This window comes from Phoca vitulina, unplaced genomic scaffold (assembly GCF_004348235.1).
Source record: "Phoca vitulina isolate PV1807 unplaced genomic scaffold, GSC_HSeal_1.0 scaffold5, whole genome shotgun sequence".
Classification (NCBI taxonomy): Eukaryota; Metazoa; Chordata; class Mammalia; order Carnivora; family Phocidae; genus Phoca; species Phoca vitulina.
The window spans coordinates 12472991-12497729 of NW_022589708.1; the positions used below are offsets into that span (position 1 = coordinate 12472991).

Genomic DNA, 24739 nt, shown 5'->3' on the forward strand with positions numbered 1-24739 from the left:
CAGGAGGTGGGCTGCTAAAACAGTGCACCCTCTGGAAGGGCCAGCCTCCACATACTCCTCTCCAGTGTGGCCATGGAAGGCCACAGAACATGGAGAACTTTTCAGAGAACAGAGGAAAGTACAATCTCAGTGGCTGACCCAGGTCCTCCCCCAAGTGCTTCACTTTCTGGGAGATAGCATGTATATTATGGACTGATGATGACACCTGCTTATTTTTCTTTCCCTTTCTTTTCAGGTGAGAGTTTTTAAGGTGGTTATCAAAAATTTTTTCCCACATTAAACACAATAAGGATGCTAACATTTACCGTATAGATATACAGCAGATTTTTGACCTGTGAAAAGCTACATCCAGACTTGACAAAGAGGAATACATACTATCCAGAGCCTCTAGAGTAGGAATGGATGACCTAACTAGAAGGCACTTGAACTTGACTTGCTTTGGAGAAGCGATAAGTACATGGATGGTTATACATGGGCTGGCTGTATTGTGTTAGGGCGGGGGGTACACAAAAGAGTGTTTGTGTATGTGGGCATGCACTCGTGCTGGACAGCCAAAGGGTGGACTGTATCGATCAGGCCAGGAGTCTCCTTTCCATCGGGCAACTGTCTCTTCCACATTGCACAGTGTCTGGACTAGACTGTTCCATCCCTGTGTCTTCTTGCCCTCTGGTCACAAGAACGTACACACACAAATTTGAGTTCCTCCACTAGCTTTGTTTATGACATTGGCTAAGAAGAACTTACTCTCTTCTCTCTGGGATGACAAAGACATGTAGAGAGACTCTTGACACCTCATCTAGGAAACCCACATGAGGATAAGGGTAAGCAGAGGCCAGCAGGGAAGACAGGCAGAGAAAGGCAGAGCTCTGATTTTATCACTGATTTATCCAAGCCTCGTCCAGGAAGCTTGGATTTCCATCGTGGAGCTAAAATTTCCCTTTTGTGGTTATGAAGGGTTGAGCTAGGTTTCCGTCACTTGTTCAAAGAGCACTGACTAATAGTAATCACTGACATAGCTTCATAGGAAATGAAATAAAACTAGGCTGGAAAATCAAGGTATGAAACTACATGCTTATCTTTTTTTCAGGTGAATTCTTGATGATAGGGTTGTGTCAGGTCAGTATTTTCATAAGGATTCCAAGCATAGTTGGCTGTGTGCATTCTGGAACCAATGCCTACAACTCCCAGGCACATTTTACCTTTGGGTGGTTATACAATGTTCCTTAAGCACATAATTCCCTAGATCTCCTTGAAGTGAAAATTAAAATTGCTTTTTACAATTTGTCTTCCTTGTCAGAAAACAGGGCCAAGGGCTTTTAAGAAGGGGAGCTACAGTTCTGAGACTGTGGGATGGATGACATCACCCTTCTGGGGATGATTTCATTTATGCCCTTTCTGGACACGTCTGAAAGCAAACCCAGCCTCGGGAGGGAAGGAAGTCTACACACACGGCACTTGATGAGTCTTTGTGTACTGAAGCCTTTATGAGCTGATTGGCAGGGTCAAGTGGCCACTGTTCAGAGGGTGACAAGCTCTGTTAATTGGCTTTTTGCCAGGCAGAATTGCACATGAGAATTTTTCTAGTGAGCCTGTTCTAACACACCCTGCTAAACAGCCTAAACTTCCCTGGTGTGAGTCCCTAGAACATGCCAGAAACAGAACAAAAAGCCCCTTCCTGTTGCGGGCTCAGCCCCAGACCATCCTGGTAAATTGCACCTCCAAGTGCAGTGATACTCAGGGCCGGAGGAGACACTGGAGAGAAAGAAAGACTTTATTAAAGTATAACCTTTTGGCTGAAATGAGTATTTATGACTTTTGAAGTACTCCCTGGAAAATATTCCGAACTCTTTTCTGGCAGATTCTGCCATGTATTTCAGATGATTTCTTCTAACTGGAAACGCTTTACCAAGGAAATACGTGCTTCTGTTCCCTGCTTCTGCTCTGCATTGTCCAGTGGTTGGAGATTAATGCTCTAGTTTCTATATGAGAAGTTCAGGGACTACGCCCACGGAAATATGAAGCAATGCCTATTAGCATAAATGTGAAATGTGATGTGTGTAGAATGGTCCACAGGCCTTGGGAGAGGAGAAAGGAAGCTCTCACTCATGGAGCCGAGCCTGGAGGAACCAGATAAAGCAGGTGGCCAGAACCGCCTGGGCAGTGAAAGGGGTGTGTTAAGGGCTGATGGGTGCCCCACCCCCATTCCTATGTTGAAGTCTTACCCCTCAGTATCTCTGCATGTGACTGCAGTGGCAGACAGGGTCGTTAAAATGAAGTCATGAGGGTGAGCCCTAATCCAATACAGCAGGTGTCCTGATAGAAAGAAATCAGGGCACACACATACGCACACACACACAGAAGACCGATGTGCAGACACAGGGAGAGAATGGCCATCTACAAGTCAAGGAGAGAAGCCTCAGCAGAATCCACCTTGTTGACACCTTGATCTCGGACGTCCAGCCTCCATCACTGTGAAGAAATATGTTTCTGTTAAGCCACCCAGCCCACGGGACTTTTTCACGGCAGCCCCAGGAGACAAATGTAGGGTGCGGCCCCAAACTGACTTATAGTCATGTTGCTGTAAGAGCTTGATCTCCCAGCTCCACGCCCACCGGATGAAACTTCCTTTGCACCAATGCTGCCGGATCTCTTCCCAGGGCTCTAGCATATATTTTCTCGCTGTCATGTCATCCAACTATGACTAGCCATGCCTCTTTATACCAATCTTAATAATGTCTTCCTCTTTTGTGTCTTCACCTGCTGAACATGTGTAGAAATTTGTCAAGCCTTCTGTTAGGTACTTATCCAAGCTACTCATATTTCTCTCTTTAAAGTTCACCATCTAAGTCCCTTTCTTTAATCTGTAAATTTAAATTGCTAATGTGCCACTTGTCTAGCTGCTCTTTATAAAGTGGCATTTGGGGGTGTTTATCTTTTCAACTCAGAAGGAGAAGTGAAGGGACTGATTGTTGAATTCTTGTTTTCAGCTGCGCTCTTTGAGCTCTGCTGAGACTACTCACTGGCTTAGGGGGAGTCAATAACCAAGGGCTCTGTATTCTGAAGGGCTCTATATAGGGGCATGGAAATCTTTGTGGTCCTGAATATGTGTCAGAGCACAATTCATTGCCCAATTGTTATCCTTAAGTCAACACAAAAGACAAAGAGGGCCAGGGGATGAAAATAATTCCCTGGGTTAGTAAGTATCTCCATGGAGACCAGCAAATGCATAATCTCTATGGAGACCCTCAAAATCTCTCCTTCTGAAATTATAATAGTATATGATCTCTTGTAATAATATGTTGAGGGTGGAGAGGAAGTGACAAGAGGAAGAGGATGAGAGGATAATCCTCTTCTTTCCTTAGCGGAAATTAGAGCTGTTGCAACTCTAAATTTAATCAATCGTGTTACAGTAAAATTCTGAAGTTAGGATTCTGGGAGATGGTTTCTCTAGGATGGGAAAAGAGGCACCTGAGGAGTGCCAGTGTTTACAGACCCAACACTGAGCCAGATGTCTGAAATGTAGTTGGCATCCGAAAAATGTGTTAATGGATGAATGGAGGCAATGAGCAATTGGGCAGGATCTCATCCTGGGCTCAGGCTGTGTCAATCATTTGCTCTGTTGAAACAAAGAGAGAGGGCCACTGCCCTGGGGATACTGGGTAATGTCTGTATATGACTGAGTGGGACCATGAACTCCTGTTTTGCTTCTTTCTTCTCTTTCAAGGAGAACTGTGCTCAGTGGTATAAATATGGTCAAAGGAGGAAATGAAGTTCAGTCACAGTGAGGAGATAAACAGGGCAAATAATAGGGAAAAATGAATAGGGAAAGAGACCAACTACTGAATGCAAATCACTGTTTCCAGATAAGTTGTATCCCATTATAATCTACATGTTCGTAGCCTCACTAGCTCTGGATATGAAGTGGGATTCTGGTTACTTTTTATACAAGATTATTATGGTCCAAGGCCACCCCTCCCCCCCCTTATTTGTTGGAAATAAGCTCATGCAATGTGGGCCCCATGAGTTTCCAATGGCAATGCCTCCGATCAGTGCCCAAACATTTCTGTCCACTTGTCCTGTTTCTTGCTGCCCTGTTATTGCCCGACGGCTAACCCGAAAGAGTTTTAGCATCATGGTCTCTATTGGTTGATTACAGACTGAAAAAAATCACCTTTAATTCCAGGGATAGCCACTGCTAAATCTTGGTGTACATACTTCCAGGTTTTTCTCTGGTTATGCATAACACATATAACATTACATAGATATGTAAATGATATATTTAAATATAACTTCATATATAGGAAGTAGTTTGAGATCAGGGTATACATTTGTACGCTGTGTCTTCTTCCTTAACAATGTATAATGAAAATACTTTTCCATGTTACTAAATATTGTAATACATCATCATTTTTAATGACTATGTAGTACTTACTGTATAAATATACTATCATTTACTTAACAATCTGTTAAATTTTTAATCTGTTCCTAGTTTTCCCACAATTATAGCTATCCCTGCACTGCATCTTTTTGTATCCATTTTTGAGCCCCTCTTAGTCCTAACCTTAGGCCATGTTACCGCAAGGAGACTTTCTGGGTTGAAGATTATGAACATTTTAAAGATGCATGCTCTTGCTTGTTTTGCTGTTCATCTCTTTATGTACCCATTTATTAGGTACACAAAGCTTACACAAGATGGTGAACTCTTAGGTATCAGGGTTCATGCTTTTCTTAACTTTGTGTTTGCCACATTCTCTTCACAGTACTTGGGGGAGGCAGGGCTTCCCGACTCAGTGATACCATAAAGGTATCTGAAGGTATCCGGGACTTTGAGGAAAAACATGCACGTTTCCAAAGGGAAAGTGGGGATTAATTTTAGCACCCCACTCCTCGTCTGATCCAGAGCACCAGAGGGAACAGAAATTCTCAGGATACAGTGACCCCTCGGAGTATAAACACCCCTTACGTCGCTGGAGGACTTTGAGAGTTTCCTCCAATTGTTTATGATCTCTGGGCCACTCGCGTTCGTTCGGTATGTCCAACCTCACGCAGCACGGGTGACTGCCTGGTCCCAACAACCCGAGGTGCAGCCCATCAGTCACTGGCTGATACTGTCACCGTCAAGTGAAATACTTTCTGGAGCTTCTTTCCTCTGTAGTCGGAGAAGAGGTGACTAAAAAGTAAAGGCAGTACTGGTCACTTGGAGCTTTTGCGGACAGCCGAGAGACCGAGAGAGGGCCGGGGATAAGTCTAGACACGGTTTCCTTCGATTGTCTTCCCTTCCTCCTTGCCCCCCCCCCCCCCCCCCCCCCCCCATTTTCCCCTTTCTTCTGGGTGGACGCTCCCGCCTGGGTCTGGAGCCCGGAGATGGTGGGGTTCAGCCCCCTCACTGCCTAGCTGAGTTTCAGCGCCTAGCCTTCCAAGTGGGGCTGTTTTCAAGCAGCAAAAACACTGGGAATGAACAGCTCTCGACCTCTCCCCTCCCGGTTTCCTCCTAGGGTTGGTTGGTTGGAAACTTCACCCGGACACCGAAGAAGCTCCGCCCTGGTAGTTTTGAACTGGCCACAGACCGAGGACCCTCTGGGCACTCTCCCTCCCGAGGTCTCCCCGCCCCAGACTCTGCCCTCGGGGAGGTCGCCTGGAGCCCATTTCCCTGGGGACAGATGGAGCGGGGTGGGCTTGTTTGGACCAGGAAGAAGATGGCAGAGTTCAGAGTTGGCGCTCACCGCTCCCTCGTCGCCCGGGCCCCCTGATCGCCGGACCCGGGCCGGGAGTGCGGGGGGTGGGTGGGTGGCGAGATTGGGGGGAGGCGGATGAGGCAAGCGGCCAAGCCCCAGCGCCCACTCAGTCCCCTCCTCCCTACGCCCGGTGCCGGGGCTGAGGCCCCCTCCCCGCACTCGTGCGCCGGCCTCCTCCCGGCTCCGCTCGGCCGGCAGGGAGCGGGGGGCAGCCGGCGGGAGGCGCTCGGACCCCCGCCAGGACCCCCGCCCGCCCGGCAGGCGGCGGCGCTGGCGGCTGCGGCCTAGGGCGCCGGGCGGCCGCGAGCCTCCTCCCCCTCCCGGAAGCGCGGGGCGGGGTCCCCCGCCGGGCCGCGGGGGCGGGAGCGGGGGCCGGGCCGGGGCGGGGCGCGCTGGGCTCGGCGCTCGCGGGCTCGGCGGGCTGTGCGCGCCCACTCCGGCTCCAGGCGGCCAGCGCGCGCGGGCCCAGGCCGCCGAGCTCCAGCCGAGCAGCGGCGGTAGCGGTAGCGGCAGCTCGCGGCGAGTCCCCGCGCCCCTCGCAGCCCCTCCCCGGCGCGGTGCATGGAGACGCGGCCCGCCGCCTGCCGCTGAGCCCGCCGCCCGGCCCGGCACCCGCCGGGGCTGGGGTGGCCTCAGACTCCGGCCGGCCCCCGCCGAAGCCGGACTCGGGCTTGGCCGGCCGCCCCCGCCGCCCCCAGGGCTGCGCGCGGCCCGCGGGCCTCGTCGCCCGCGCGGATCGCCGCGGCCCGGCCGTCCCGTCCCAGGAAGTGGCCGTCCTGACCGCCATGGCTCACTCCCCGGTGCAGTCGGGCCTGCCCGGCATGCAGGTAAGCAGGAGCCGGGCCGCGAGGGGAGGGAGGGATGCGCGGGCCGGGGCGGAAGCGGGGAACTTGGCGGTGTAAACACGGCCCCCCCCCCCTCCACGCTGCCCCTTCCGGGGTCGCGCGGGCCTCCAGCGCGGCGCTCCAGCCCCCAGGGCGCCCCTGCCCGGCGCCGCGGCCCGGGGCTCGGGGGGTGGGGGTGGGCGTACGGCTGCGGGGGCCGCGGCCTGGAGGCGCCCTCGCCGGCCGGGAGCCGCGGTGGTCTGGCAGGGATGTGGGGGAGCCGGCCGCCTCGCCCTCCCCGCCGCCCTCTCCGCACGACGCCTGCCGAGCTGCAGGCCCGGCGCCGGCCCGGTCCCCGGGAGAAGTGATGGGGGGAAATGCCCTTGGAGGCCCCGACCGGGTCTCGGGGCCCGGCGTGCGGGCGGGGGGCGGTCGAGGCCCCGTTCCCCCGCAAGCAGGCGATAAAGTTGAGAGGCCGGAGGGCAGCCCCGGGCGCGCCCCGACTCGTCCTGGGCCCGGCCGGGCGGAGGAGGCAGGGCGGGGTGAGGGAAGGTGTAACCGCCAGCCCCACTTCAGCACATTTGCTCCGCGCCTTTCCTTCTGGTGCCAATTGAGGGGAAAGTGCGAGCGTGTCAGCCTTCTGGAAGGAGGGAATCAGTCGGACAGCATGTACTCCAGTGTCCCGAGCCGAGGTTGACCCGCCCGATCTAGGGACACTGGGCTTTCACTTGGACACTTGATTGGATCCAGACGAGTTCCTTCCCAGTAAACCTCCCGTTGATAACTTTGTGGCATCTTGGCTTACCAGTGACTTTTTGGGGTGGGGGAGTTGAATTTCAAATGTGCGTGCTAGCATTAAAGTTTTTTCGCCTTTGGGGACTCTTTTTAGCCCTTTGGAAAACAAAACCACTTGGCTCTGGTTAATTTGTCGTATTTGTTAAGCGCACAAATGGTGGCAAAATAATTAGGATTAAAATCTCACGGTGCAGTTAAGAGTATGTCTCTATAAAGTTTTGCTGTCCCAGTTTAGTTGAGCGAGTGAACATAAAGAGCTTTAAAAAAACAACCCCGGTATCCAAGTGGATTATTTGTTGTTTTACAGACATCAGCGAGCTCACTTTTTTCTTCTTGCCTTGCTCTTTAGGGCTGAGAAGTGCAGTGTTTGGACCTGGCATCTTAGGGGCTGAGACTTGAATCTGCCCCGTCTTCTGTGGCAGATCATCCCACCCCACCCCACCTTTTTTTTTTTAACCATAAAAAGAAAGCTGGGCTTCATTATTCAGGTTTGAAATCTAGAAAAATAGGAACACAAAGCTACCAAAATTTTATCCTGAGGGTTTTTTTTTTTTTTTTTAAAGGAGTAACAGTCAAAGTTAGTATGTTGAGTGTACTTGAAGAAAACTGCCCTTGAATCTCATCTAAAGAGCTTTTAAACTCAACACACATTTAAAACCTAAGCTTCTGCTGACTGCTAGGTAAAAATCAGATGTGGTTTCTTGGTATTTCTTCAAGTTCCTCCTTCGCGTTGGTTTGAATGGAGAGGCAGGAAGGCACAGTGAACTGGGTGAAAGATGATTCCTGAGCGGTAGAGCAAGAAGGATCTCTTGAGTTGAACATTTTTTCTTTCATCAGTATTTCCTTTAGACTGACTTACACCGTGTTAATCAGGTTGTAATCTAGGACAGATGCCTCACTTACAGTTTACGGTGGAGGTATAAGGCCTTTGTGGAAAGTGAATCAGTTTGAAGAGGTACTTAAAGCCCTGTTGGCTGGTGCCCTGAAGTCAGTATCAGATGGTCACCTGGTGGTGGTGTCCGTTCTCAACATTTTTTGTCCTCACTTTTTAAATTTTTTTTTTGGTCATCAAGAGGGTGGGTCAAAATCTTAGGAAGAGGAGTAAATTTCCATTTCAAGGGAACTGTTTTTGTTTGGTTGAGACCACCAGATTTTCAGCTGTCACAGGTTTGGGGGGCTGTAAAAGGTGGCTTTGACCATTCCTGTCTTTAAGTCCATCTACAAACTGTGTAATCGTGCTTAGTATGCCATTTGGGGAAGAACATTCCTTTCCTCTCCCTTCTCCCAAGAAGAAAAACAACAAGCACATTTATTTTTCTTCTTTGAATTAACAGTTGTTACTGGCCCAGGAGGCTTTCCTCAAAGTTGTTGTGGATTTAAATTAAATGAAAGGCACACCTGCTTTTGACTGTAATCTAGGATAAAACAAGAGAGACATGCTAACCCTTCTGTGCCCTGTCCTGATACCTCTGTCTCCCCCTCCCTTTTTTTGTTCCCCTCTCTCATCTTCTGAACAGGGCTTATAAGGAGTTGGGTTAAAGATTTCAAGAAAGACAGCAGAGTGAATTCAGGCAGCCTGAATTTAAGTATCAAGGATATTTTAAAAGTAAGCCTGAAAGGACATCTTAGTATAAACACCCTTTTCCGTTGTGTCGCAAATCATTTTTATGCCTCTAGATTTTTACTGGTACCTCTGGAGGCAGAGGTATTATTTATGCTGTCTTCTGGATGTGACAGCCAACAGAGACTAATTGAACTGACCAAGGACAGGGAGTATATTAGCTGGCAAGCGTGTGATTTGAAACCAGAACTTTCCTGTCTCCCAGACTATGCTTCTACTTACCATGCTGCACTGTTGTTTTATTATTAACTTTTACAAACATTAAAGGTTTTTTTTTTTCCTTTCCAGTTTGGGTTTGCTGAAGAAATATGAGAAATTAGGAATATGAGATTGATATTTTATTTGATCAGGAACCATTATTGAAAATTTATGTGCCAGATCCTAGGTGAGGGGTGGAAGACATCCGAATGAGTTAATATTTGTAATAAATGTTTAATGAAGGTTGCCAGGGGCCTTTCCTTTTTTACCTCCCACATCCCAGTTTCTTATTAGCATGGGGAGAAAATAAAAAATCATGAACTGAATGTAGTAACTACAAATAGACATAAAGAAATTAGGTTGATTTGTGGAAGTATGTACTCCATGTCCTTGAACATTTGTTGTTTCAATCAGTTTAATTCAGATTTGAAGAAAAGCAAGCTTCAGTTGGTGGTAGGAACACTAGCCAGCTTTTAGTTTGCGAAAGTTGTAATTTAAAAAGAATTAGATTTTGGTTTATAAATTTCTCTTGCAGATTTTTATCAGTCACGCCTAAGCTTCCAAGGTTTTTTGGTTTGTGACCCGTGTAAGAAGTATATTTTGCATTAAGATCTGAAACAAAAGTTTCAGGAGACAGCCCCTGATCCTTACCACTTGTGATGTCCTGATGTTGTGTGATGTATTTTATTTAAAAAAAAAAAAAAAAAAAAAAGGTGGTTGCAACACTAAATTGATTTTACAGCTGACTGGTTTGACCCAAGTTTGAAAAATACTGAATTAGGTATGCCACATGTGTAGGACAGCTGAGTTACTTAGCATGTTTTGAGGATGTTGTTAATTTAGGATATTTTCCTATTTGAAAGTACAGGCAGTTTACAGGAATAGCTGGGAAACTTAGTTTCTACTTGGTAAGTCATCCTGCCCCCCTCTCTCCCTCTGCATTGATCTAGTTGGTTGGAGAGAGTAACCTTTGCTGAGAATGCCCCTTTAAGTTGGGATAGCGAGAAGGACATTGAACAGCCAGTTTGGACATGTTGGGAGCTTTCCTCAAGTGCTCTTGCTTACCCTGGGGAAACCTGTGTGCACTTGAGAATCTGGGAAATGAAGGAAAACAGAAGGACAGCTGTATTTAATTGTGGCTTCAGTGCTCTTGCATTTTTTTTTCTTGTTAGTGTCACATTGCCATAGTTTTTTTTTTTCCTGTTTCCATGGAAGAGACCTCTCCATGTTCAGCGTGTTGCTGTCTGCACCCTGCGGAAAGGTTGGCGTCATGTTATGGTGTGTGGACGTTCAGGGTATTTGTGAGATTGAGGTTCTGAAGGCACCTTGAGGGAAATGCTTTAGTGTGGAATGGGGTCTAGGGTCTTAGAACGTTGGACGAGATGGGGAGCCCACATGCACGCAGCACGTTTCTCTGTGGAGTGTGGTGCCAGGACCTGTGAGGGGTGGGTGAGAACCTCCCTGGGCCGTGTGCTCAGGAAGTCAGCAGCCCAGTGAGAGCTGATCTCAAAGGGGTTGGAAAGCAGGTTCATGTGGGGCTAGCCTGGACCCCAGGGCTGGAGAGGCAGCGGGGGCTGGGGAAGGGGGCCAGCTCTGGCTGGGGTAGGGAAGCGCTGAGTGTCTTGAATTTTAGGGGTCCTGCTTCCCTGCTGTAGGTGGAAGGAGTTGGATTCTGGGGCATGCTGGCAGTGAGAGGAACCCCAGGCTGGTGAGAGGAGGAGCAGACAAGACTGAGTGGTTGGAGGTTCAGGTACCAGCCGGATAGCCAAGGTGGACTTTTTTCTTTTTAAAGATTTTTTATTTTCAAGTAATCTCCACCCAACGTGGGGCTCCAACTCACAACCCCGAGATCGAGAGTTTCATGCTCCATCGACTGAGCCTACCAGGCGCCCCTCAAGGTGGACTTTCTAGCAAGATTGACTTCAAACGTTGGTAATTTGAACTCTCAGCGAACATTTAATAGTCTTTTTTTACGATCTCCAATCTCCCCTGCTTTTGACCCTTTTTGTTGTTCTATGCTAAGAGTAATAAGGAAAATAAAGGCACGGTTTTCTGTTACTGTTAGTTGCCTAAGTATTTTATTTAATATCCATTTCAATACTTCATATTCCCTCTTTTCTTCTGTCCCCAACATTTAACAATGTTAATAATTTGTTTTGCTTAAAAATGTATTTTGGGGGGGCAGTGCTATAAGAAGATTCTTAAAAATTATTAAAAATATAACTTGGAGTTGTCTAGGACATTTTGGTTGTAATTCCAGCTATGGGAATGTTCCTGGTAGTATTTCACAGAGAACCAAATGACCTTCAAGTAGAAATTGGTCAGGTTAGATTTTTCTAGGCTGCTAAAATAGCACAGTGTCCCCTCAGAGTAGTTATGGGCAAGTGGCAGCCATCTTTGCTTTCTCGTTCCTGTATGTGATATAACTTCTGCGCTCGTCTTTGCCCTGTTCCAATGTGCGGAGCTGAGCTTGCTTCCTGCAAGTGGACATTGCTTTTCAGTTGAATGGTATTTCTAGGACCTTGGTACAAGATGTAGTGTGAGGAGTAACTGAAGAAATGAGCCTGTTGGCAGTTGCTGCTTCTTTCTAGAGTATTTTTTACAGACAGGTTGAGGCTGGGGTCAAGGAGTCAGAGGATCTCTTGAGAAACATGCCACTTGGCGCTCCATTTGGGAGCCATCTCCCAGTGATTCAGAGTTGCCTGCTTAGGAATTTGGTACCTGCAGGAAACGGACCACACCCAACCTACCCTTTTGTGGCTTTTTTTTTATGCTTTAGCTCAGCATTGTTATCATTCATAGAACCTTGTAACAGGAGTGCGTGCAGGAAATAGAGGTTGCACTCTGTTATCTCTGTGTCTCTTTAGGGTCAACTGCTATCCTTGGACCAGTCATTTCCCATAATTCATGTTTCTGCGGTACAATATGTTTAAAACTAGTGCCAAGTGCTTTGGGAAAAAGAAAAACATAGCTAATATAACACCTGACTCCTGGAGTGAGTATGGAGTTTCCTAATCCTAAATGGCTGCCTGGTTTCCAAGGTTCAGATTAAGAAATATAAAGCAGGATGTACCTTTGCTTGCTACAAAGTATACAAACACCTCAGATTGTGGATTACCCCTGGGAACAGCACTCTTGACTTTAGAGACCTTCCATTATGTTTTCTTGAGGGTTGTTGTTTTCTTGAGGGTTCATGGTCAGTACAAGGAACCTTATCTGTGCAGCGCCCACTGGTATCTGAATAAATTGTGGGAACATTTTGAGTTTTATATTAATGCTTATGAAATATGTAGCGGGTGTTTATCTTCCTATTATTTTAAGCTTCTTCCTATTTTTAAACAGATTTTTAGGCCCTGAGATTTGAAATGACCGTATAGGTCCAGATTCTTTGTTTTATTTTTAATTATTTAGGATTTTTGTTTAGTTTTTATTTAAAAGGTTGAACACATGATTTAAAGAGTCCCATGGCCTTATAAGGTTTGTTTGGAAGGATAGCAGTGACTTGCCCCTTGCCTCCCATGTCCTGCTCCCCAAAGGCAGCCCCTTTGATCTCTGTTAGCTGATTGTTGTTATTTCCACTTTGTTTATGAAGAACATTTAAAACTTGCTGCTACTTTGTTTCTGGTTTCAGGCATTATCTGTGGACTTTGGACTCTGAAGAGGAAGCTTTGGTTCTTGCCTCCTTCAGGCACATGTCCCTCTGTTCCCTCTCCCCAGCATAGTTACATTGTGACTTTGGTTACGTGTGTGTGTGTGTGTGTGTGTGTGTGTGTGTGTGTGTACCTTAGTGCGGCTGTAACACACTACGCCCGTCCCTATATGCCGAGCCCAGCCGTTAGCAAATCCGGGTAACTTTTCAAATCTTCTCTGAAAGTTTTTTTTTTTTTTTTTTAATGTAATTGCCTTAGTTTGGGCTGCTAGAACAACATACCATACATAGACTAGGTAGCTTAAACGATAAACATTTATTTGTCACAGTCCTGGAGCCTGGCAAGATCAAGGCTCTGGAAGATTCTGTGTCTGCTGAGGGTAACTCTTCCTGGGTCATGGATGGTCTGCTACATGGCAGAGAGGTGAGGGAGCCCTCTAGGCTCTCTAAGGGTACTTGTCCCAATCCTGAGGGCTGCACTTTCTTGATCTAATCACCCCCAAAGGCCCCACCTCCTAATACCAATCCCATAGGGAACTGGGTCTCAACATAGGAATTTTGGGAGGACACAGACATTGGGTCTGTAGCGGTCTTTATAGCTTATTCAACCAAAACTCACACAAGTTGTTGAAACCTTTTCCAAAGCTCAGGTAGAGCAGACAGGAGATCCATGTGACCTTTTTGGAGAAGTCTTCCTGTGAGCCCTCTGAGCCGCTCCCGTGTGGACTGGCGCTCATCCGCACTTGGTGCTCTGCTCACAGCCTGTTTTCTTTTGCCCTCAAATGTGGGACTCGTGCTGCTCTGGACCACCTCTTTTCTCTGTCTCCCATCATTGTCTGGGTTCACACTCTTGTGTTGATGAAGCATATCTTGCAGTGCCTTCCTGTGGCTAAGGTACATGGGAGATAGGTTTTTTGAGGTCATGGATATCTGAACATTTCTTTTCCTCTCGATTAATATTTTGGCATGGGATATAGTCACAGGGCGGAAATTATTTTCCTCCAGGATTTTGAAGGCATTTCTCCACTGTTTTAGCTTTCAGTCGTTGCCGGCGAAGGCTGCCGTGCCACACCAATACTGGATTCTGTGTGTGTGAGCTGTTTTGTTCTTCCTGAACCGAATAGGATCGGAATTTTTTCTCCGGGACCTCAGTTTTCACAATGACATGTCATGATGCGGGTCTGTTTTTTGTGACAGGTACTCAGTAAGCCCTTTTAATCAGGCAGCTCAGGTCTTTTCTGTGTTCTTCCTTTCTTAAAGTATTATTTGGATATTGGACCTTCTCTTGAGGACTGGTCCTCAAATAGTTTTACCCTTTTAAACCTGTTTCCTATCTCTTTGTCTTTTTTATTTGGCTTTCTGGAAGATGGTCTCAGTTTTTTCTTCTAGCTCTTCTAATGAGTGTTTCTGCTCTTATTTTTTAAATTCTAAGAGCTCTTTTTGGTTCTCTGAATGTTCTTCTTTGTTGAAGTATTTGCTCTTACCTCCCTGGATATGTTAATTGCAGTCATGTTTCTTTCCTTCAGAATAGATTCTCTTCCTCCAAGTCCCTTTCTCTCCTCCTGTTGGTCATGATCTTTCTTTCTAATGCTAGAGGCCACCCTTGAATGTCTGCTCTTACTTAAGAGTGGGGGCAACCAAGCTGGTTGGAAATCTGCCCTTGATTGGAGCTTTTTAAACCTCAATGATACCAGGTGCTTCTACCAGATGGGAGAGGTGAGGAATAGCTGATGTCCATTTCTTTCAGCTTTTTATACATTTCCCCTTCCTGGAGAAGCCTCTGACCAGCTCTTGTCTGGACCCCTTATTGTCTACAGCTGGTGCTCCTCCGGGCTGATCCCTCCTCCCTTCTGCGGCCTGAAGCCTGATGCCCACAGAGCGCTGGATGGAGGGGAAGGACTGAGTGGGTGCGGCGTCTTGTGGAGCTGAGCTCCCCCGTTGTTTAACACGCTGCCTCCGTCCTCCGCTGAGTCGGCCGCTGCCCGCTCCAGAAACCCTTGGTTTCCTTTCCAGGCACTGTGCTTTCAGCAGTTCCCCTGGTTGGGAAGGCGGGGCAGCTGCCTGGCTCTGCGTGGGGGAAGGCCATCGGGGTGTCTGACTACTTTGTTAATAGACTTTCCGTCCTTATTTTAGATGCTGCCAGTTCTGAGTTGTGCGGATTCAGGCTGCAAATGGGGTTGGTTCTCTGCTCTCTCCACCTCCAGTTTAGCATGTCCCCCCCCCCCCCCCCCCATATTTCTGCCCACTTCTGGAAGTTCATTGCTTTTGGTCTTCTCTCCCCTCCTGGTAGGCAGAGGTTTAACCTTTTAAGAGAACTCCATTTATTTATGGTTTATTGGGATTTCAGGATTGTCCAGAGTAGGTGCTTGTGCTCAGTATGCTTCCTACCTGGAAGTCCCTCTCTTCAGGTGTTAACAGATGAGTGAATAGAATGGTTACAATTTGAATTCCAAGGTCAGAACTTCTCCAGGTGCCCTAGCGTGGTGAAGGACTCCTGAGGCCCTTGTCGTCTTCAGGAGATCGTGCCTTCTGTTTTCTCTCCGTTAGTCAACGACAATACAAATATATGCCTGTTTTTTCCATATCTCTTAACAGTGACCTCCGCTTCCCTAACTTGAGCTGAGAACCTGCTTTTCTCCGTTCTGTGTCTCATTTTCTAGTCTCAAGATCGTGTGGGCACAGAACCCTTTCTTGGAGCCTTGTAGTATCTCTTTGGAGAAATGTTTTCTTCAGTTGGTGTATGTTTTGGGGGCCCAGCCCCTGGCCTGGAATGGAGTGTGTGCTTATTGGGAGGGCGGGGGCGGCGTCAGTCCCGGCTGCTGGTTCTGTGGTCAGCACAGGACCTGGGCGCAGACGCACAGCAGGTGTCGGATAGCTTGCCAGGGTGTCCACGCGGACACGTGGTGGAGCCGGTTGGCCGTGTGCTGGGGGCTGCGCGCTGTGGACTGAGCCCCGTGGCTTGGGGGCCTCCGCACGCCCCATGCCGTGCACGGCCTTGTGCGTGGCCCAGCGCTGCTCCATAAATACTCGGTGTTTATGAACCAGCGGCTCAGGTGTGTATCTAAACAGGTCAGGCTGCTCGTGTGGGATATGACCTTAAAATGATTTCCTACTTAGGAACAAAGTACTTTTTTTGGGTAGAAATTTACAGTGATAAATCATTGAGTGAAAATGAAAGATAATCCAGAACTGGGGGGACTAGGCATTGGTTAGCAGTTATTTTAGGCACCATTTCGTAGGACAACTTTAGAGTTCTGTGCAGTGTGCTTACAGTTGTTAAATTGCTACCTGAACTCCCGATGAACTGAGAGCCAGCTGAAGAAAGGTATTGTTTGAACATTCCGTGAGCTTCCTTATGTTTGATGCACTTCATTGTACCAAACGTTTCTTGAGAGGTAATTTGAAAAGAGAAAGATTGTTTTTTGTTTTTTTTTTTTGTTTTTTTTTTGAAAAGAGAAAGATTATGTTAAGTACAAAGAGTTACTTCCTCAGTGGTTCCTCATGGTAGGCAGGTTTTCTTTTTCCTTCTTTTCTGTGTTACCTGAATAGGTAAGTGGGAGAAGTAAAGGTGCCTTTGGCTTTCCTGTATTGCTCAGTTGAGAAAATAAGTATTTGTTGCTCTTAGTGGAAGGAAGCCTTGAAGGAGTAGGACAAACTTATTACCTTCTTCTCAAGGGCAGGGCTCTGGTGGGCGGCTTCTGCCCTTGGGCAGTCCTCGAGGCCTCTTCCCGGGGTGGAAGTGCTCTTACACCGATTTTACAGCAGAGGCTTAGGAAGTGTAACCAAGGCCCCTCAGCTAGAAACAGCCTTGCTGGGGTTAGAGCCCTGACCTCTGATGCCAGCATTGGTGGTGCTCTCCCTTACACCAGAATGCCTCCCGCTGAGCCTTTCAGATCCTGCCCCTGCCCCGTCCCGGCCCACGGGGCTCCTGTGTCCCTAAGGGTCACGTTGTGCTTACAGCCTCTGAAACCAGCCCAGTCCAGGCCTGGTACGAGATGGTATGTTGGGTTCCCACCTTTTTTTTTTTTTTTCTTTTAAAGATTTTTTTCCTGCTCTGGTATTATTTTTAAGTGGCTCCCTAGAATGTAGGATTGTGGCTGTGGGGGGTGGTGACTTAGATGTTTTCCCCATTCCTGATCCCCAGTCCCTCTACTGAGCCCTTCAGCCCTCCCCTAGGCTGGGAGTGGGGCCTTTGGCTGGCCCCTTGTTTATTGCCTCTCAGTTGTTGCTGGGATTAGCTGAAAAAAGTACCATAATCAAACCAGTGGTTTTTAAGTTTTAGCATTTCTCTTCATCACCTGGAGAGCTTGATGAACTGTGGCCTGCTAGGCTGTTGGTCTAGGATGGAAACTAACAAGTTTTCGCCATGTGTGTCTGCCTCAGGGACCACAATTTGAAAACCATTAAACTGGAGAACTAAAAATCCTTAAATTCCTGTTGCTCTCCACTGTGGGACACTCTATAGTGATGCCCATTTGAAAGCTCTATTGAAAATCAGTGCTTGGGGGGGGCGCCTGGGTGGCTCAGTTCGTTGGGCGACTGCCTTCGGCTCGGGTCATGGTCCCAGGGTCCTGGGATCGAGCCCTGCTATCGGGCTCCCTGCTTGGTGGGAAGCCTGCTTCTCCCGCTCCCACTCCCCCTGCTTGTGTTCCCTCTCTCACTGTGTGTGTCTCTCTCTCTCTGTCAATTAAATAAATAAATAAAAAGTCTTAAAAAAATATCAATGCTTGGGGCACCTGGCTGGCTCAGTCAGTAGAGCGTGCAACTCTTTTTTGGGGTTTCACCAGTTCAGATTTTTATTTTTATTATTTATTTTTTATTTAAATTCAAGTTAACATATAGTGTAGGATTGGTTTCAGGAGTAGAATCTAGTGAGTCATCAGTTGCATATAATACCCAGGGCTCATTACGTCAAGTGCCCTCCTTAATGCCCATCACCCACTTAGCTCATCTCCCTTCCCACCTCCCCTGCAGCAACCCTCAGTTTGTTCCCTATACTTAAGAGTCTGTTACGGTTTGCCTCCCTCTGTTTTTATCTTATTTTAGTTTTCCTTCCCTTCCCCTGTGTTCATGTGTCTTTTTCTTAAATTCCACACATGAGTGAAATCATATGGTATTTGTCTTTTTCTGACTGACTTATTTAACACAATACACTCTAGTTCCAGCCATGTTGTTGCAAATGGCAAGATTTCATTCTTTTTAATCCCCGAGTTATATTCCATCGTGTATATATACCACATCTTCTTTATCCAGTATTCATCAGTTGGTGGACATTTGGGCTCTTTCCATAATTTGGCTATTGTTGATAGAGCGTGCAACTCTTGATCTCGGGGTCGTGAGTTTGAGCCCCACATTGGGAGTAGAGGTTGCTCAAAAAGAAAATCTTAAAAAAAAAGACAATCAGTTCTTGAGACTTATGACTTGCATTTTAGAAGACTGACTTTGGAACCATGGGTTTGACTTTGGGAATTGAATAGGCTTCTGTGAGACTTGTTGGAGACTTTACCATTTTAGCAGGTAGTAAAAACCTGTTGGGAGGTAGAGGAGGATGTGTGTTCTGGATCTTTTTGACGTCAAAACCTTATTTTGTAAGGACTGCATCTCTCAGAACTAGCATTCCACGGTTCTTTTGGAAAACACCGAACCAGAACAAAAGTCCTGAACTTGATCATCTTCCACAGAGTTGTGAGGATAACTTCTCTTAACTGTAGTTTTTATCAAGTCATTCCCTGCTTAAGAGCCTTTGGTTGCTTCCTGACCAAATACCTCGTACTGCTTTTCAGTCCTTCTCCCTGGTCAGCTCACTGCTTGTCCTTCCTCTGTGAACCTGCTCCTCTGGCAGGATATCCCCTGCCTCCCCAGTAACCCCTGGTGAGCTCTTAGTATTTATGTCATGTTGCCTTCTTTTTTCTTAATTGGATTGAAGGGAAGACCTTCAGGGAAGGTGTGCATTGTCCAGCCAGCTCCCCATGCTGAGGAGGGGGGACAGTTAGGAAATGAATGGGTTCTCTTTGGGCAAAATCCATTTTCTTTTCTTGGCAGTTGTTTTGCTTAATACTTAAGATATACATATATATGTTTGGAAAAAATATTCCAGGCCAGTAGACTTTCTAATGTTTGGGATGTCAAAGGTTTTATGCTTTTATGTCTCAATAGTTGATTTGATGTTTAATTCAAAAAATGATCTGTATTTCTGTATTAGCAGTCTTTTATTAGAGTTTACTACGATTAGCTAAACTTCAGTCTTACCAGACTGGCTTATTTGAGGGTGGTTTTTGGGGGAAGGGAGAGGTCTTGATTTTTTTTGAAAGTGCATTGTCATTTTTCTGAGGTTTGTTACATGGCTTTTTCCAGTATAAGGGTAAATGGTATATTAAGCAGATTTAGGAGACGGACTGTGTCAGGAAGGGTAGTAGTGAGCTTCGGGTTCCTCTCTTTCATTTGTCAATGAAGAGTCTGGAGTCTTTCTAAAAACAGAATTTGTGACATTCAGAGGGCTTCCCTCCGTATTGTCTCCTTCAAGAAACAATGAGGCGCTGCCGTGAAGTGAAACTGAGTGCATTTCCTGGCCTTGTTCTTACACCGGCTGCTTGTATTTGTCCCCGATGCGGACACGCCTGATGGGGGTGGTGGTCTCCAGTCACACTCCCAGATGAGCCTGGGCTCATGGAGCACCAGCAGCCTGGGTGTGGCCGGAGATATTGCGGGGTGGAATTTCATTTCCGCTTAGGCTTGAAGCGGGGGTCATGTTTTCAAGTGATCCCATAGTTTAAAAACAGTTTTGAGTTGAAAAGCAGTTTTACCAAGGATCTACTTGATCCCTCCCTTGTGGATGGATTACTGTATGTGGAGCAAATGGTTTCTCAGCCCACCCCCAAAATATGAATAAATAGAAATATAAATGTTTATGTTCACATATGTGTGGGCATACAAAGTATGTTAATTTCTTTTTCCTTCATTGTGATCTATCAGTAAGTAGCCTTTAAAAAGCTTGTGCTGTGACACTCCTGTGTTAACACACTTGAATTTAAATAAAAATTTGGAGAAAAAGATGTAAAAAATGATAAAAGATTTTAAGCCCTTTTAAAATGGTAAAATTCTCCATATTTTTATACATGGTTTGTTGCACATATTATTTCTTAATAGGTCAGCCATAGCGATCAAGGCTGGTTTTGAAATTCCGTGAAAATGGTTCTTCCCTGTGTCCTTTTGTGTCAGGGTAGGTATAACTCCGTTCATTTCTGCTGGGGGAATCTGTGGTCATAAGGCTCTTCACCCGCGTATCTGCTGCAATGTAAGAGCCCCACCACCTACCCTGGCCACCCTGCCTGTGTGTGTTAGTCTATTAAAAAGTCATGGGGGGGTGCCTGGGTGGCTCAGTCGTTAAGCATCTGCCTTCGGCTCAAGTCATGATCCCAGTGTCCTGGGATCAAGTCCGGCGTCGGGCTCCCTGCTCAGCGGGAAGCCTGCTTCTCCCTCTCCCACTCCCCCTGCTTGTGTTCCTGCTCTCGCTGTCTCTCTCTCTGTCAAAAAAAAAAAAAAATCTTAAAAAAAAAAAGTCATGGGAAGTGGGGGTTTGAAAATGGGTACAGAAATGGGAACCCCATACGGGGAAATCACTCTCATGCTGTCCCCCATGAAAATATTTCTAAAGCAAAAGCATCTATGGTCCCACTACTTGAGTATAGCTGTTTTTTTATTTTGTTTATTTTCCAGTTGTCTCTGTATATACGTATGTTTAAGAAATTGCAGTCATACATAGGTGCTCATTTTATATTGTTTTCCAGTCAGAAGTGGATCATAAATATCATCCCCCATTTCCACGTGATTTGCTTTAACGTCTTAACCGACTTACCCTCGGCTCCGTCCCGTAAGGCACGCCTCCCTGGGACGCCGAGCTCTCGCCAGAAGCACCGTTAGGCTCTGCTGGTTGGACGGCGTAATCCTGCACTTTCTTTTGCCTTTGGAGAAAGAAACAGTAATTCATCCTTCCTCCTCCTTCAGTGGTATTGTTGGACAGCACTATTACTGGTGTTAATGAGTTTTTGTGGTTAATTGCTTACGTTGATAAGCTCGACCATTCACCCAGTGGGATTGCAAATTCATGCTGGGCTCCTCATGCCTTGCTGAGTTGTACCCCAAACAGAGGACACTGCGTGTGGACTGAGGCCCACAGAGACTGGGTGTGTGTGTGTGCGTGTGTGTATGAGCACCTGCACGTGTGTGCACGGGCTGGTGTGAGCAGGAACTCAACAGCAAAACCGCTCTCCTTTCTGGGCCTCCTCTACTTAGCCAGTGAAGCAAATTGTAGGGACCTGAAGAAGATGAACAGCACTGAATTGTATTCAATGGCTGAGTTGTATTCTTCTTAATTGTTCTTCAGGTGATACACTTTATAAATGTTATAAGTATTCTAGTTTTTTTTTTTTTAAAGATTTTATTTATTTGTCAGAGAGTGAGAGTGCAAGCGCACAAGCGGGGGGAGCAGCAGAGGGAGGATCCTGGGATCATGACCTGAGCTGAAGGCAGACGCTTAACCAGCTGAGCCACCCAGGCGCCCAAGTATTCTAGTTGCAAAATAGCTTTTATCTTGTGTGTATTTCTTTTCAGTCTTTTGCTTTAATGAAAAGTTGTAGATGACAGGGAAACTGGCAGGACCGTGAGAGGTGCAAATATTGTGAGTTAAGATTCCTTCTCTGAATGAACATTCCCTCCCGAATAGGACCAGTCTGCTGTTGAGCAGTTTCAGAGTATGTACCACATGCTGTGTATCCATGTTTCTTCCCGTGCAAGGTGCACACGTGAGCGAGGGACTGCTGAGCCGCGGTGGGACAGGTGGTGAGGTCGGGTGCCTCGCTAGCTGCATGCAGGGGCCACGGGACTGGAGCCACCAGATGAGTCTGTCAGCACCACGACTGGGAATCGCCCCCCATCACTTCACGTTGTCCTGCCGGCGGGGGTGGGGTGGGGTTCAGATCAGCTTAGATCTTTCCTCCAGAGGAGTTAGGAAAAACTGTTGTTTTTTTTTCAGAGACTTGGGGGTTTTGGAACTTTGAATAAGGGACATGACTGTAACTACTGACCTTCTACTATACATATGTTTTTAATGAATGGAAAAATTGGAGAACTAGAAGGCAGTGATAGGAGAGTGTGGCATTAGCGAGTTCTGCTGGAACCTGTTGGCCTTTCTCTATTCAAATTTAAAAATTTTTCTTTATTGTGTAATTGATTGTCTTTATTTGTTTAGCTCTTAGAGCGCAGGCACGGAAATGAGTGTTGTTGGATAGATGCGCAAATACAGAGGAGAAGGAAGTGTTGTGAGATGCTGTGGGTAAAGGTCTTTGCTATTTAAAGCTGAAACACTGTAAGTGTCAGCTGGCCTTTTGCCTTGTGGTATTTCATAAAACAGAAACATTTATAAGGGATATATTCGTATTTTGATGATAATTTAGTTCCAGGATCTTACCACAGTTACAGTTTGATGCAAGCAGAAGCAGAATTTTCCATGTGTCAGAAAGAAAGTTTAAAATATGGACATTCACATTCCCCAGTGCGTGTCAGATTTCGTTTGTCAGTTTGTCGGTTAGAAGTCCGGCATGTTTTCTGCTAGCAACGAGTTTAGAAATGGTGGTTAAGTTGTGAGGCTAGGCTAGAAAAGCCTCACTGACCTACAATTTAAGGGTCAAGTTCCTGGTTCTGAGGGCAGGAAACCAGCTGGGGTAAGAGAGCTAGGGGGAGAAGGAAGCGTTTTTTTTCCTTTTCTTGGTGTAGGCCTGGCCCCAGGCAGCATTTCCGAGCTCAGGGTGGTCTCTTGCAGAGTGCTGGCCCTCACTGTTACCCCCAGTCCCTGTTTCCTCCCCCCCGTGAAGTAAAGGCCTTCTTGGTACTGTGGCTCCGGTCTGAGACCTCTTGACCGTGTCCCCCGCAACAGGTTCTGGTAGTTTCCAGTTAAAATTCTTGACTTCTTATTTTAAAGCCGATTTTAGCTAGATGTTGGGAAAGCGTCTGTACTAGTTGATATACAGGTAGTAGTTGTTAATTACAGGAAGAAAGTGTGTTGCTCTAAATGCCTAAAATGTAGAGTGTCAGGCAGTGAAAGACGGATGGCATCTATAGGAGATGACGTGTATGCACGTGGAAGATGCTGGTGTTGGAATAGGGAAGACAAATGCTAAACCCTGTCTTCAGGGGGCGTACATTCTAGTAGCAGGGGCACGTATGTAAGCACACCGGTCAGTGGGATGAATGCAGCTGCAGGTAAGGCACAGAGGTGGCACAGAGGAGAGAGTAATGAAATACCAGGAGGTGGCCCTTTGAAAATCGATAAAGGAAATGATGCCTGAGCTCTGTTCTAGAAGATTTTTTTTAAAGGCAGAAAGAATCTAGACAGATTAGAGTGTTCAAAAGCATAAGAGTTTTTTTTTTTTTTTTTTTTTTTTAATAGCATCAAGTGTTTGGAAAAGTGCAAGGAATTCAGTTTTGTTCGACATAAAAGGGAAAGGAAGGAGAATAAGAGATAGGAGTTAAAGAGGTAGTCAGGGACCAGATCATAAAGGACCCTGCCGAGTGGTCTGGGCTGCAGCCTGTTAGGTGAAGCAGAATTCCCAGGGAAGTTTGCAGCTGCAGGCCGAGACCAGTTTTGGATTTTACAGTCTGGCTGGTCCCTGGGCTAGGAGCTCCTTGCTGTGGCCCCAGGCGTGTCGATGGGGCACAGGACTGAGGCATCCGTGGCTGGGTGGGGAGAAGGGGAGGGATTTCAGAGGGAGCAGTAGGTGGAACGGGCTGGATTTGGTAGGGGTGGCAGTGGAGGGAGAGAGGGGTCTGAGGGGAGCTTCTAGGGTTCTGGCTTGGGCGTGTGGGTGAATGAATGGAGGGGCCACCGATTGGTGTAGGTGATCAACCTATGGAGTTGAGGTAGGAGATCTCTGTCTATTTCAGATGCCTGGAATGTAGGTGGAGGAAAGGAATAGGTGGTTTCATATCTGGGTCTGGAGCTTGGGGAAGGGTCCAGTTGAGGAGGGACGGAAGCTGACTTACTAAGTAGGTCATCAATGGTGATTAGCAAGACGGGCGCGAGCACGTTGAAGAGGGTGTTGGAAAGCTAGGAGCCCGCGTCTGATCTCGTAGGCACCTGGATGCTCCGTCAACCTGCTCTTCCCTGGGAGTCCTGCTCTGAACTCTGCTGGCCCAGCAGCAGGGCATTGCCACCTGAGGCCCCAGGATGGAGGGATGGGTGTTAGTCTGTCACCAGTGGGCAGGGCTCACGAGCTGATTGTCCTGAAGCCAGGAGCAGCTTGTGGTCTCTTGGGTGGCAGGGCGTTTCTTTTGATGAAAGTTTTAGTGGATTAAATCCTGTGCTGGAGCTCCAAGTACCTAGTACTCAAAATATGCTGAATTTTGACCCTAAATCTCTTTCATGGGTGGTTTCATGGATGTGACTCCTGAAGTGGATCAGAGAGCAACTTTGAGCTAGAGAGCAGAATTTAACAAGGACGTTCAAACATTTTGGTCTGGTTACACCTGGAAAAATCGGTGTGGAAGCCCCTAGATTAACTAAACCAAGTCAGCTTTCGTTTTAGCCCAGAAGGATGAAGCTGAGGTTCCTGCCGTGCTTCTTATTCCACGAGGTCCAAGCTGGGAGGAAGTTGGGAAGAATGAAAGCAGTGTTGGGTGGGTTGTGTTGGGCAGTTGCGTTGTTGAAATCATTTTCTTCAGTATGTTGTGTACAACTTACAGCATGCTAAAATGCCAGTTTTTGACAAGAAATGGATTTTGGAATTGTATCTAATTGGTTTACTTTTAGTTAATCTCCAAGAGGCATGATGTTTTAAAAAACTTGGGGGTCTGGAGATGACAGTTCATGAAACTTGATGGGGTCAGTCAGAGCTGCTCAGTTGTATTACTCTCTTCGCCGGAG

General features: G+C 47.0%; 1 protein-coding gene across 1 annotated transcript in view; it reads left to right on the forward strand.

Annotated features, from left to right (window-relative positions):
* The first annotated feature begins 6447 nt into the window (after nt 1-6447).
* Nucleotides 6448-24739, forward strand: part of STK24 (serine/threonine kinase 24) — a 111266-nt gene continuing 92974 nt past the window's right edge. The window contains exon 1 of the mRNA XM_032402725.1: nt 6448-6562. Coding sequence (XP_032258616.1) covers nt 6521-6562 — 42 coding nt within the window. The 5' untranslated portion in view covers nt 6448-6520. The remainder of the gene's footprint in view (nt 6563-24739) is intronic.